This window comes from Salvelinus sp. IW2-2015, linkage group LG15 (assembly GCF_002910315.2).
Source record: "Salvelinus sp. IW2-2015 linkage group LG15, ASM291031v2, whole genome shotgun sequence".
In the NCBI taxonomy this organism is placed as follows: domain Eukaryota; kingdom Metazoa; phylum Chordata; class Actinopteri; order Salmoniformes; family Salmonidae; genus Salvelinus; species Salvelinus sp. IW2-2015.
The window spans coordinates 62,449,565-62,463,066 of record NC_036855.1 but is presented as its reverse complement, the minus strand read 5'-3'; the positions used below and the strand labels follow the sequence as shown (position 1 = coordinate 62,463,066).

General features: G+C 43.7%; 1 protein-coding gene and 1 pseudogene across 8 annotated transcripts in view; both read left to right on the top strand.

Moving 5' to 3' along the window:
- LOC111974292 (liprin-beta-2-like) overlaps window positions 1-8,710 on the top strand; it is a 41,455-nt gene extending 32,745 nt beyond the window's left edge. For 7 of the 8 annotated variants that reach the window (XM_024001986.2, XM_024001983.2, XM_024001981.2 and 4 more), the window contains 15 exons: window positions 662-737; window positions 889-1,013; window positions 1,279-1,346; window positions 1,465-1,525; window positions 1,659-1,700; window positions 1,898-2,027; window positions 3,540-3,675; window positions 3,829-3,957; window positions 5,256-5,406; window positions 5,724-5,835; window positions 6,010-6,098; window positions 6,270-6,392; window positions 6,551-6,676; window positions 6,871-7,059; window positions 7,256-8,710. In XM_024001986.2, the coding sequence (XP_023857754.1) occupies window positions 662-737; window positions 889-1,013; window positions 1,279-1,346; window positions 1,465-1,525; window positions 1,659-1,700; window positions 1,898-2,027; window positions 3,540-3,675; window positions 3,829-3,957; window positions 5,256-5,406; window positions 5,724-5,835; window positions 6,010-6,098; window positions 6,270-6,392; window positions 6,551-6,676; window positions 6,871-7,059; window positions 7,256-7,459 (1,761 nt within the window). In that variant the 3' untranslated portion in view covers window positions 7,460-8,710. The remainder of the gene's footprint in view (window positions 1-661; window positions 738-888; window positions 1,014-1,278; window positions 1,347-1,464; window positions 1,526-1,658; window positions 1,701-1,897; window positions 2,028-3,539; window positions 3,676-3,828; window positions 3,958-5,255; window positions 5,407-5,723; window positions 5,836-6,009; window positions 6,099-6,269; window positions 6,393-6,550; window positions 6,677-6,870; window positions 7,060-7,255) is intronic. The other variant, XM_024001980.2, reaches the window with a different exon arrangement.
- Window positions 8,711-11,419: 2,709 nt separating this feature from the next.
- Window positions 11,420-13,502, top strand: part of LOC139028877 (uncharacterized) — a 52,203-nt pseudogene continuing 50,120 nt past the window's right edge.

Below are 13,502 nucleotides of genomic sequence, written 5' to 3'. Positions count from 1 at the left end.
GCTACGCTGTTACTCCTCACAGTTCCAAACAAGGCAGGTCACAGGGAAGATTGAACATGACAAACAGCAGGGATCTAGACAGCCACAAACCCGGGAAATCCTCTGTCCCAGCCTACAATGGCTAACCGCGTCGCGGACTACATTCAAGCCCTCAAGAATACCCTGCTTGCTTGATAGGCAGCTAGGTAAATAGATCTTCAGACCCGGCCTTAGTTGGCAGGATCACTGGACAGAGACTAGCAGTCCCAGCAACTGATGCCAACTGCGTCGTGAGATCCAAACTAAAATGTTAGCTAGCTACTAAAACTTTCCAATACACTTTCAAAACAACACAACTGAGCTCTCCCTCGTTTCGTGTTCAACAGGAAGTGACAATGGTTATTGCAAAATAATGGACAAATATGTCCCAATCCAGTTTTGCAAAGCTGTTAGATTTACCCAAAACTCACAGCTGTAATCAATGCAGAAGGTGTTTCTAATATGTTTCGACTCGGGGAGCTGAACACTTACACAACAATGTTTTACTTATAATTTTTTTTCTTCCACTTTGGCATTTAGTGTTTCGTGTAGATTGACAATTTAAATTAATTTTAATCCCACGTATCACAAAATGTGAAGATACTTTTGCAAGGTACTGTATGGATTCATCTCCCTGTTACAGGACCGGCGTATTGAGGAGCTCACACTGCTCTTAGTCCAGTGCAGACAATTCAGAGATGTTGTGACCCCAAGACAAGGTAACAATCTCCCCTACCATACATTGTACTACTCTAGTTATTGATTGTTTTAATGAAAAGCCACCAAAAGGGTAAAACATTCCTTACATTCAAATGTATAATGAACTAGAGAAAGCAGAACATTTTCATTATGACACTCTTTCTCTGATAGCTCCACCCACTATCCTCTCAATATCCAATGAGAGTACTCCATCGAGCAGCAGTGAGGAACGGGAGCATGGAGTGGTGATGAGGACAGTTCCTCCCAGTGTACTCCCTGAGAACAAAAAGACTGAGGTGGGTCAGAGGAAGGGGAATGTTCAGATAGGGGAAAAAAAATAGTTCTCTCAGCCCCAAGCATACACTGACAATTACTCCAGTTTTCAGTATCAGCACAATATGAAGGTAGAAAGTGTCTTTGGATTAAAACATGTTTTGATCCTGGCCTATATGGTTCAGAAGCCTCATTTTCACAAGTCTTCTGACTGTTGAACTAGAGGTTATGGCGCTCCCATCATATTCCTCGTTCCCTGCCCTCATCTCCGTCTCTCCTCTGGTCCAGATGTCCTTCAGCAGTTCATCCCCCCAGCTCGTGTCCCACCTGCCAGCCCAGAAGGAAAGAGAACTCTGGTGAGACTCTGGGAATGGAACACCTTTTATGGGACTTCTTTAAGAGATCTATGGGGCTGCACTAACCAATATAAATCATTGTGAATTGAATAATCAGATGATAATGCATTTTTATCAGGACACATCCCCGACTTTTATCAAGCAGTATGGACAACCTACAGAATGGATCTTCATCGAAGGTAGTGGGGACATTTTCACTTGACACCATTTACTGCCCAGAGTGAGAAAATCTGTCTAGAAAGGGCATTACACTTTTCTCCCCAATCTGTGTCACAGCACTAACTCCCTGTTCTTCACCTTTCCTACCTCTAGCATGTAGTGGTGATTCCTGTAGAGGCTGAAGTGTCTACTGAGGTATTATTACTGTGAACAAAACTCTTCACTTTCATATCTAACCATTACTGTTCTCTTTGTGTTTGGGTCACACTTCTGACCACATGATTGTTTTGTGTCTTGTCAATCAATTTTATAGAAAATAAATGAATTAATCAAAAGTAAAATAAAACATTTTCTATTGGTCTAATTGTTTCATTTGTCTGTTTGTTCTCCAGAATGGGCCTGTAGATAACCGGTGCCAGACCCTGCCGGTGAAGGCCGCCTTCCCAGAGCATAATGGAGAGGGAGAGTGCAGTGAGACACAGAGCCAGAGGTCTCCAGAGGGGAGTGAGGATGGAGACTCAAGTAAGCCTAAAGAAGCATTAATCCCTCCCCACCACACACACACTGTCTGTTAGTGCTTCAGACACCTTCACCTCAGAATATACTGTAGGTTTCACTATCATATGTTGCATGGTGGACAGACCTGCTCTGAGAAACCATYTGTGCTTAGTTCTGGCCCCTTCTACACCACAGAGCACAAAGCCCCAGATAGCTGATCAGACCAAGACCTGGTCCTCCCTTTGAGACAGGGCACAGGACTCTGATCAGTGGATAGTGTCACTTTGATCAAAGCTAATAGCGGTGAGGCCTCAGCCGGAGCAAAGGTTTTCAGGGATATTCCTGACTGCCTGACATATACCATGTTCAGAACCCCACCCTCTTTCTGGTCGACCACACTGAACCCAACCCCATCCTCTCTCTCACAGACCACGCTTACCCCAATTCCACCTTCTCTTTCTAAATCACCAAGGTCCACACAACCCCACCCTCTCTCACGGACCACACTCACCTCAACTCCACCCTGGGCTTTGGAGTGGCAGGAATCAAGTCCATGAGTATATGATCCTCCCACAAAATTAATCTATATTGGCCTCCCAGCTGCAACTAGTGCCATATTATGGTTGCAGTGGTGGGATTTTGTGCTGTGCACATAAACAGGCACAGGCCCAGCAGCTGGAACCCCTTTCTATGTGCTCTCACTCCTTTTGGGTGGTCGGTTAGAGCCAAAGGCCTCCAATACAAACATGAGAAAGCAAAGCTCTACCAATCCCCTAGCGCCTATCAGTGAGTCTTACTGGGGTTCGACACATATCGAAAAATACATTACAGACGAAATACTTTACAATTGACATACACATCATGTTAATGCTTTTCAATGCGTGCATGTGCATCTATCAGTTACATACATGTCTGTACGTGCACAAGTAGGTCACATGGGGGAGAGAAGTTGTGCCGTGAGATGTTGCTTTATAAAAATATATTTAACCAGGTTTGCTGTTCACTTGTGCTCATAAGATGGAAGGGAGTAATGCATTCATGGCTCATGGTATAATGCTGTACATTTCCTTTAATTTGTTCTGGACCTGGGGACTGGGAAAATGTCTGTTGGGGTGAATGTGTGCTCTGTGTAAGATGACAGCATACAACTTGGAATTTCCAATACATCRATGTTTCTTATATTTCAGGGATATGTGTCCATGGCACTAGCTATGAGTTAATTAACATGTTTGTGCTAGTTCTCTTCACAGGCTATTGGCAATAAACATAATTCTGTCATTAAGATTCAAGTCTTTTTGAAGGTTCTCCGCCTGTATGAAACTTTTTTTCACCAAGATAACATCAGCTATTTGTTTTGCTGTCCTTGAAAGAAATGAATTTTTTGAACCAGTTGATTGCTTTTATTCTTGCATTGCACATTTTCACATTTAACCAGAACCTTCGCCCAGATGTAAACTTCAGATTTTAAATGTTTCAATGATAGATACACAACTAGAAAATAAAGAATTTTTGTTGATCTTTCCCCCCTTCTTACAGGAAAGACGGAGAAAATGGACGACACCTCATCCTCTGACCTTTCACCCCAGTCTTCAGGGGCGGAGTCGGGTCAACGAACTATTGGCTCACCAGAACACTTGAAGAACAATAACAGTATCAGAAAGCTCTGGGGAAAGTGAGTGGTATATATATTTTTAAATTAAAATATATACAGTAAATTGAGCATATACCTCACCTAAAATGGCAAGCTTAGGGGTGTGAATGACACCCAAGTCTTGAATATTATGTACAGTATGTCTATGAAATCAAATACAGTCCTCTCCTCCAGGATCAGGCGGACCCAGTCAGGGGGTCTGCAGGGGGAGGACCTGGAACCAAACCAGTTTAGGAGAGGGGGGCTGCGTGCCACAGCGGGGCCAAGGCTGACCCGGACCCCTGAGTCTGGCAGCACTGTTCGGTAAGACTGGATTTGGMGGATAACTCCTTGACACCACCTAATTCCCCAACAGATTATGGCATGAATTAACAATGTAGTAACATTTCTACTAACCTTAACCCCTACCCTAACACTTATTCTACACCTAACCGTAACCTRAGCAAAGAGTTGCTTATCAACAGATGGCTTGTTGATAGTATGACCATCTATACAAATAAAGTGTGCCCAATATGTGACCAACCGCCTCTATTTGGTCTTATGTAGAACAATTTGAAATTGTGTTTTTTACATTAAATAAAAATAGCATAACTGGTGCCTTTTAACACCAATAAACTCATGCATTTAATATATATAAATCTAGAAAACCAGGGAATTAAAAGCAACTTTCTAAACAATGATTTTGCTTAGTTTCTAGCTTGTTAGGTGTAAACAGTAGAGTGAAATGGTTACTTGCATAGTGGATGGAGTCTTTTGTTTAGACATGTAGCTAGCTAATCAATGAACCATAATCCCAACTCTTAACATTGCTATCCTGCATGAATCTACAGGTAGCTAAAGCTAACAAATTAGCTAAGTTCAATGTTAGCTAGTCTATAACTAGCAATGTAAATAGCTCAGAAATATGAAAACAGTACTACACAGATTATACACACAATGTTAGCTAGCCAGCCAGCTAATGTTAGCTAGCTAGCTAACAGTACACTTTAACGTGCAATGAAAACGACMTTCTAACAAAATTAGAAATGTATAATATCTGAAAATGTAGCTTGCTAGACTCTCTAACCCGTATACATGGATGAATGCTTCTCCCTCTTTGTCACAAATGCCATGGTTGCCCTTAGTTTGAAAATGTAATCCAGACACGTGTTTTTATTCAACAGCCTTCCGTGTTTTCTTTTTGACTCCCTCTGCATTTGCAATCAAACGCCTTCCCCTTAGCTATCATACTCTGCTTCCACCAGGCATTCCACTGATTTCAAAACTCAGAAAGTGGAGAGCCTTAGCAACACTTATGCAGTTTTTTGTGATATCTTTCAAAAAAGCCACTTTAGAAAGGATTACCTACACCTATTTAGCAGCTTATGTAATAGACAGAAGAGTGCAACATGGCAGAACAATCTGAAATCATCTCAGCATGTCCAGCCCAACCATTCTCTCAGCCAATCATGGCTAGTGGCAGGTAGCGTGGCGTGTAGGAGCGTTGGGCCAGTAACCAAAAGGTTGCTGGATTGAATATATGTAGACAGAACCTTGTTTTGCTTCAGTGTTCTCTCTCTCTCAAGCATTCTTAATCTAACTTCTCTCATTCTGTCTATCAGGGATATGAACACTCCATTCAGCCAGTGGACCAGAGAGCAGGTGTGTGGTTGGCTGGAGGACTATGGTCTGGGCCAGTACGTCAACCTGACCCGGCAGTGGGTCGACAACGGACAGACGCTCCTGTCCGCAAGGCCACAGGACTTTGAGAAGGTCATTGAGGGAGAGAGAGTTGCTACTCTGATGAACTTAAAAACATACAAAATGGTTGCTTGTATGGTGTCTATATTAGGACAGCCTCAGGGTCACAATTAGGTTGTCAGTCACTCAGAACTTTTCAGTCTCAGCAGGATTCGATATGGACACTGCGTTGTCATAATACTCTCTGGAGAACATGTAACACTGCAGGAATCAGGTTCATGTTGTTCTGAACTTATAAACATAGTCATTGATTGGTTTTGGGAAACCACAGTAAAACCTTGCATGTGTTTGGGAACTTTATTTTAATGTAAATGTTTCTGTGTCCACAGGAAATGGGTATCAAACARCCGCTACACAGGAAGAAACTACAGCTGGCTCTAAGGGGGTTCAATACTAAAGCCATGGAAAAGTCCTCTGAACTGGACCACATCTGGGTTACACGTACGTCTACGACTTAAGCTGTACTTTTAAAATCTACTATATTCAGACATTGCCAGAAGTGTGGTATTTTATGTGCACAATGAGTCAACTGCATTGTCTGTAGGATATTTTGCTGGAAAATGTTCCTTGTTTAAAAGGAAGTTAAAATCGTTAGCTCTGCTTGGTCACATGCAGGATGGTTGGATGACATAGGCCTTCCTCAGTACAAGGACCATTTCCACGAGGGGCGAGTGGACGGCAGGATGCTCCAGTATCTCACCGTGGTAAAGCTAAACAATGAGATGTCTTTTTTAAGTGAATCGTACAATAAATGTTGAGTGTAAATGCTCACATTTGATATCACCATTTAATATACAATTAGTATAAAATGGTTCCCATACAGTGAATACGCCCTAGCTTTCCAACTGAACTACACTACCTAAACTGTTTCCCAGAATGACCTGCTTTTCCTGAAGGTGACCAGTCGGCTCCATCACCTCAGTATAAAGTGTGCTATCCACGTCCTCCACGTCAACAAGTTCAACCCCCACTGCCTCCGACGCAGGCCTGGAGAGGAGGTGAGAGGGTAGGGACCCTGAGGAGGGAAATGAGGGGAGAAGCAAAAGATGGATGAGAGGAAAAGTTAGTGATGGATGAGAAATTAGTTAATATTTGTTTAATGATAAGATTTTACTGCTCAGTGGAGGAACTCTCATTTCTCTCTCTCCCTGGTCAGAGGAACCCCTCTCCCTCAGAGGTGATCCAATGGTCCAACCATCGTGTGATGGAGTGGCTTCGGGCAGTGGACCTGGCTGAGTATGCACCCAACCTACGGGGCAGTGGGGTCCATGGAGGTCTCATTGTGAGTGGACTGCACCTCAGAACATGCATGCGTCCCAATTCCCCAAACTTTTCTGAAGTGTGCAGCTGCACACCCCCTGTCATCTGCAGGAACACACTTTGGAAGAAGACAGGAGAATCGGGATGCAGCACTTAAAAATGGTTGTGTTCCTACCTGAGTGAGCTCCAGCCCTCTCCTCTACCCCTGTACTTTAGATTCTGGAGCTGCGGTTCAGCTCTGAGACCCTGGCCATGCTGCTGAACATCCCCCCTCAGAAGACCCTGCTCCGCCGACACCTGGCCACCGCCTTCACTGCCCTGGTGGGGACGCAGGCCTCTCTGGAGAAACGGGAGTATGCCAACGCCACCGGCCATGCACCCCTCACTACCGCCGCCAAAGTCCGGGTACGACTGCTGTGTGTCCATGGAAGAGGGCCTGTGATTACCCTATAATGTGCTGTGAATACTGTGTACATGTAATGACATCTGCCTAATGTTCTTATATTGCGTTTTAGAAATAATCCACAGTAGTTATTGTTCAATGTACATACTGTGTATAGAGACCCCTAGCTTAAGCTCTTGTCTTCCTGTATTATTTCAGCCCAAGAAGCTTGGTTTCACCCACTTCAGTCACCTGKGGAAGAGGAGGCCGGATGACTTGGCGGACTACATCTGCCCAATAGACAGTGGGGGCCTTTCAGCCATGAATGGGGTTTCCCACCGGCCGTACACAGGGGTCCGAGGCCTTAGCCCCATCCTGGACAGAGAGCCAGAGAGGCGGGAGCAGGTGGGGCCCAAAAGCTGACACTGACACTCCCCTCAGCCAATGACTGCCAATCTTATGACTTTTAACCCTGCCCCACATGCCTATGTGAACACGCCCCCGCTCTCCCTGAATCAAGGTGCTGATTTTGTGATTCGGGGGAAATTCTAACATTGATTTTATCACCAAATGGTTATTTGCTGGACAAGCTACAGTGTGTGAGCARATAATGATGTGTATGTACTAATTGGGTATTAGCTGGACATCCTGTATGATAATTAGCTGGATTTACTTACTTATTTACTGGATATGCTTATCAAGTAATTGACCTGGATATGTTGAAATCATGACTGACCTGACCGGCTAAAATGAGGATTCATAATGTTACGGTTGTATAATGGTTCCCTTTGAAAGCCGCTCTCTGCATTCCTGGAAAAATTAGATGGATTCAACTTTCCTATCTTCTGCCATTGCTTCAGAACATGACCTCTATGTTACTGACCGTTGTAGCCTTCCTCCTGACCTTGCTGGATTTACTGTAGCTTAGCTATCAACAGCCTTTCTTGAGTTATGGTACAATGTACAAAAATGAATACAAACTATATAAGCTTGTTTGATTTATTTTGTGTTTTATTTAATAACTGGTAAATTCACAAAATACAAGGTGCTCATGATAATTCAGGTTTGCACACAATACCCAACTCGGTTAGCCTCTAATTTATATATTGAAAATAAAAATAATTTGAAGGCGCTTGCTTTTTGTAAGCTGCATGTTGGATAGTTCATTTTAATTGTAGTCCTAAATGCATTATTTATAGTGGTGGAAGATGATAGGGGTACTGGCCAAACTAAACAATGTTGACTCTTTGAAGCAAAGTGCTCTTGCTGACTCCACTAACACACATCATGGATAATAAACAATAATAATGCTACAGCGGCTTCAAATAATTATTCCATCAATGCACACCTGAATTTACAGCATTGTTACATGTATACTATCATGTGACTGCTAAGCCATGAATGCTGAAGTTTTCAGATTGCTGATTAATGTTCCATCAGGCAACCACTGAGGACAGTTCTGTCTCCAGCTCAGACTCTGAGGACAACCTGGTGAGTTTCAGCATTGTTTTTCAGAGAACTGAAGATATGTTATTTATCATACAGTATGTCCTTTTCCCTCATGGTGTTTGTGACACTATGGCTCAAGTTAAAATGCTACAGTAGGTATCGTTGCAACATTATGGTGTTCATTGTATCCTCAGGTCCATCATTAAAGTCATGCTTTAACATCTGTATAGTCTACATATGTGTTATTCCAGTGTAAAGAGACAACGCTGTGACCAGATTCTGCTTTGGAACTTGTGAGAAGCAAAAACCAAACCAGCAGAAAGCCCTCTGTGTACTCACCCTCGTGAAGATCAGAAGTGGAGGATGGCTCTCTGAACTATATTTTTAGGTCAAAACCCCACACCATTTTTTCAGCTATGATACAGGGAAATCAGTGGCTGTAAAAAKATATATATATACAGTGTATCAATGCAACTTCTTTGATCAAAAGTGTTATTCCGTTAATGATGAAATTGAGTGACTTATGTCAAAAATAAATGAATACAAAAAGGCAGACGTATCCAACAGTCGGATTGGAAGAACAAAACATGAATGACCATTTCAGACACTATTAGAGTACCAACATCTTGAAAAGTACAAACAGGATGACAGTATGTTATCTTTATTGGGAAAGAAGTGCAAAAAAGAAATAGAAAAACATTCAACAGCGCAATCTACATTAGGACTTTTCTTGCATTTCATAATTAGCAGTTGGAGGAATGTCACATGATTTACCGAACTTCATACAATCATTTCACTCCTCTACTTGTCCACAACTGATTTTGTAGACATGGCAGCAAAAGTTATTCTTCGTCTGTTCAATGTGAACAATTATATCCCTGTCAAAGAACAGTTCATGACTGTCTGAAACAAGAAAAGAGGAGAAAAAAATGACGTCCTGTGATCTGTTTGACTGGTCTAGCGCTGCCCTCTACTGGTTTAAAAAGGCAAGGACATGTCTCAGGATTGGAATCCTTTTTATTTGAGTTTTTAATAAGGAAAGAGGAATAACGCCGTTAGACAAGTATTTTACATGAAAGGCTCAGTGTAAATGTTTCCACCTTTTAATTCTCATTACAATACATATAATACACATTGTGTATTTCAAGTGTATTTCCTGGTTAGTATCTACATAACTCAAAGACCTATGCAGTTCTGTGTAGATGCGTAGTGCCATGCGTTCTATTTGCTGTCTAGTTTACTAGTGCGGCACAATCGTCAACATAATTCGTTACCACTTCTGTATAAGTGGATATGGAGAGAAAGACCTAGAATGCATGTTGTGGATTAATTACTGTGTCTATGGTACATTTTCTTTCTCCTCTCTCTCTTGCAGCAGTTTACATCAGTTGACATTGACCATCAAGGATGTATTAAAGCATCTCAAAATAAAATGCCTCACATTTCCAGTATACATAAACCAGAATATTGTTGAAGGTACAAAACCAGACTAGGGTTATATGACAATACATGTGTGTAGCCTGTATCCTGGCTACATTACCAACCTAACTGATCATAATACCATTGTCAGCTAATTATCCCCACCTTCTTATGGATTCATTKAACCCCCACCTCTTCCCTCAACCTCTCACCCAGGTGATCTGGTGAAATAACGGTTAATAATGAATAGCATATCAACTATCTGTGCTGCATCCATAGAGATAGCTAGAGGACTCATCTTTGTATCTGTGCCATGATAGCATCTGTGACAGCATAGGCAGTGACATTGAAGCAATCTCCATTCTGAAGTAGTCAATTTTCTTCTTTATGATTGGCTGATCCCTCCTGATGACCCGGTTGGGCTTGACTCCAACAGGGTTACAAGGAAGGATCAGCCAATGAAGTTGGAAGTCCCACCCAGTTGACTATGTCAGCGAGCAAGAGGTGAAGCAACAGGGAAAACTGGGCCAAAAATCTGTTCTCCAGGTGGTGGCGGGTTTTTCATTTTTTCCCGCTCACCAAGCAAGGCGTTTTTGTTTGTAGGTCATTTGCGATGTGTGGCTTACCTGATCGAATAGAAGCTTCACAATGCTTAGGTTGTATGAGTGTAGTGATATAAGTAGGACACGTGACATCCTGGCAACTTTAAGAAAAAAACACTTTGGCCGAGATTCAAGTCATTATTCGACGTCCATCCATGTCTGCAGATGTCAGGAGATGACGGAAACCGGCCACTAGGGGCAACAGTGAGCGCTGTTACCTTCAAGTACGTTTCAGTTTTGCTGAGTGTTGTGGATGGGTGTAAGCATCTGCCACTGATTTCAAAAGATGCATGTTCAAATCCAGCAATAGAAAGTTGTTTTTGAGATTTTTTTGTTTTAAGCCTATCCCAAACATTAACCCTTACCTTAACCATTTGGCGTTAATGCCTGAACTTAAAAATCATTAAACTAAATAATGATTTCTGTCATTTTTTATTTATTTTATTTTATTTAACCTTTATTTAACCAGGTAGGCAAATTGAGAACACGTTCTCATTTACAATTGCGACCTGGCCAAGATAAAGCAAAGCAGTTCGACACATACAACAACACATAGTTACACATGGAGTAAAACAAACATATAGTCAATAATAAAAAAAATAAGTCTATATACCTCATCCTGAGGTGTAGGTTACATCTCACTTTCCAGAGTGCAAACTTGTGAACAAAGGATTTCTGTTAATGTAACTCTGTGCAGCCAATGACAATGTCTGCTTTTGGTATAATGCTGGGAGCCACTTGTGGATTTTATAGCTCTAATGCAGTTCCACCTCTGACACGTCAAAACAACCCCTATGTGCAGGGGTGCAACTTTGGTTTTAAAAGCGGGGGGGACGTTTATCATTTAAACATTTTTTATTATCCAGTCGGATAAACACTCCAAACAGCCTACCCGACGCTCGGAGGCGTCTGCATGGTCCTGAAGCACACCGTCTGCATGGTCCTGAAGCACACCGTCTGCATGGTCCTGAAGCACACCGTCTGCATGCCTACGCCAGCAGCATACCACCCTGCATACCACTGCTGGCTTGCTTCTGAAGCTAAGCAGGGTTGGTCCTGGTCAGTCCTTGGATGGGAGACCAGATGCTGCTGGAAGTGGTGTTGGAGGGCCAGTAGGAGGCACTCTTTCCTCTGGTCAAACAAAAAAGATCCCAATGCCCCAGGGAGTGATTGGGACACTGCTCTGTGGTAGGGTGCCGTCTTTCGGATGGACGTTAAGGGTGTCCTGACTCTCTGAGTCATTAAAGATCCATGGCACTTTATCGTAAGAGTAGGGGTGTTAACCCCGGTGTCCTGGCTAAATTCCCAATCTGGCCCTCAACCATCACGGTCACCTTAATATCCCAGTTTCAATTGGCACATTTCATCCCCCTCCTTCCCTGTAAACTATTCGCCCAGGTCGTTGCTGCATCGAGAACGTGTTCTCAGTCAACTTACCTGGTAAATAACGGTGAAATAATAAATAAATGGCCTCCTTTTGTTATCACATTCCATGATAAAGCTAGGTTGGGACCCAAAATGCAATTTCAGGATTGGGGGGGGGGACATTTAGTGCGGCCATTAGAATCTGGTCAGTATAGGATATCTGTGACTTCATCAACGGTGAAGCCCTCAATGGCGCTATGCATGCTTTATGACCACTGGAGGCATCTATCATTTCTCTATGGCTGAACCCTTTTGTCAACGTCTCTAGCCCATTCATACCTGGTGCTAAACATGCATTATTATCCTGATTGTGCCCACATTTGTAGACCGGTGTAGACACATGGAGGTTGTCAGGCAGCATTTGGTGTCTTGCATATCTAAGAAGTGTAGACGGAACTGGCAAGTCAAACCATTAAATAATCATTAGCCGCCCTCTAAAATCTGGTCACAATGTGGACACAGTGGATGATAAGAGACACATTTTATGCAAGTGTAGAAGTGACAAATCTTGATCAAGATGTGATGTGTTCATCTTGATCGGATGACCATAACCAATGTTGGTGCAAAGGATTCTGTTTCAGTGGTTGTCCTAATGTCCTGCAGTTTGCCAGCCGAGGACAGTGGTCATATCCCCTCTGGAGCCATCTCCTCCTGAAGCCACCTCCCCTCTGGAGCCCTCTCCTCCTGCAGTCTACAGCCACCTCCCCTCTGGAGCACTCTCCAACTGCAGTCTACAAAAATCTCCCCTTTGGAGCCCGCTCTTCCTGCAGTCACCACCCCTCTGGAGCCCTCTCCTCCTGAAGCCACCTCCCCTCTGGAGCCCTCTCCTCCTGCAGTCATCTCCCTTCTGGAGACCTCTCCTCCTGCAGTCATCTCCCCCCTTGAGCCCTCTCCTCCTGAAGCCAACTCCCCTCTGGAGCTCCCCCCACCTACAGTCAACTCCCCTCTGGAGCCTTCTCCAACAGTCACCTCCCCTCTGGAGCACTCTCCTCCTGAAGTCACCTCCCCTCTGGAGCCCTCTCCTCCTGGCCTGAAGCACCTCCCTCTGGGAGCTTCCCCCCACCTACAGTCACCTCCTCCTCTGGAGCCCTTCTCCAACAGTCCACCCCTCCTCTCTGGAGCCCTCTCCTCCTGCAATCACCTCCCCTCGTGGGAGCCCCTCTGCCCCCTGATAACGCCCCTCAAAAAACCTCGACCCGATCCCTCCCCCATGATACCGGAATCGCGCATGGGACCCGACCGCAGCCCACCTCGCGCAGCGGCAGCCAACCGTCGACCCAAGCTCCACCAATCTGCGCCCCCGTTACCTAAGATCACATCCGGACCCCCCCCCGCATCATACCCAGGCCACCCCCTGGGTGTGATCTGTGTATCATGTTTAAATAAATTTAAAGAGAAAATAAGAAATGATGCACTTGCCGATTGGCTACTTAGCTTATCAGTGTTCCCAAAATACAACACCTGTTCCTTCAAAGGGCAAAAAAAGCCCTTTTACTGACCTGCTGTCTAGAAATGTTTAGTGCTCTTGGTAGGGAAGCCATCATCCCATACTACTGGATACTAATGGACCT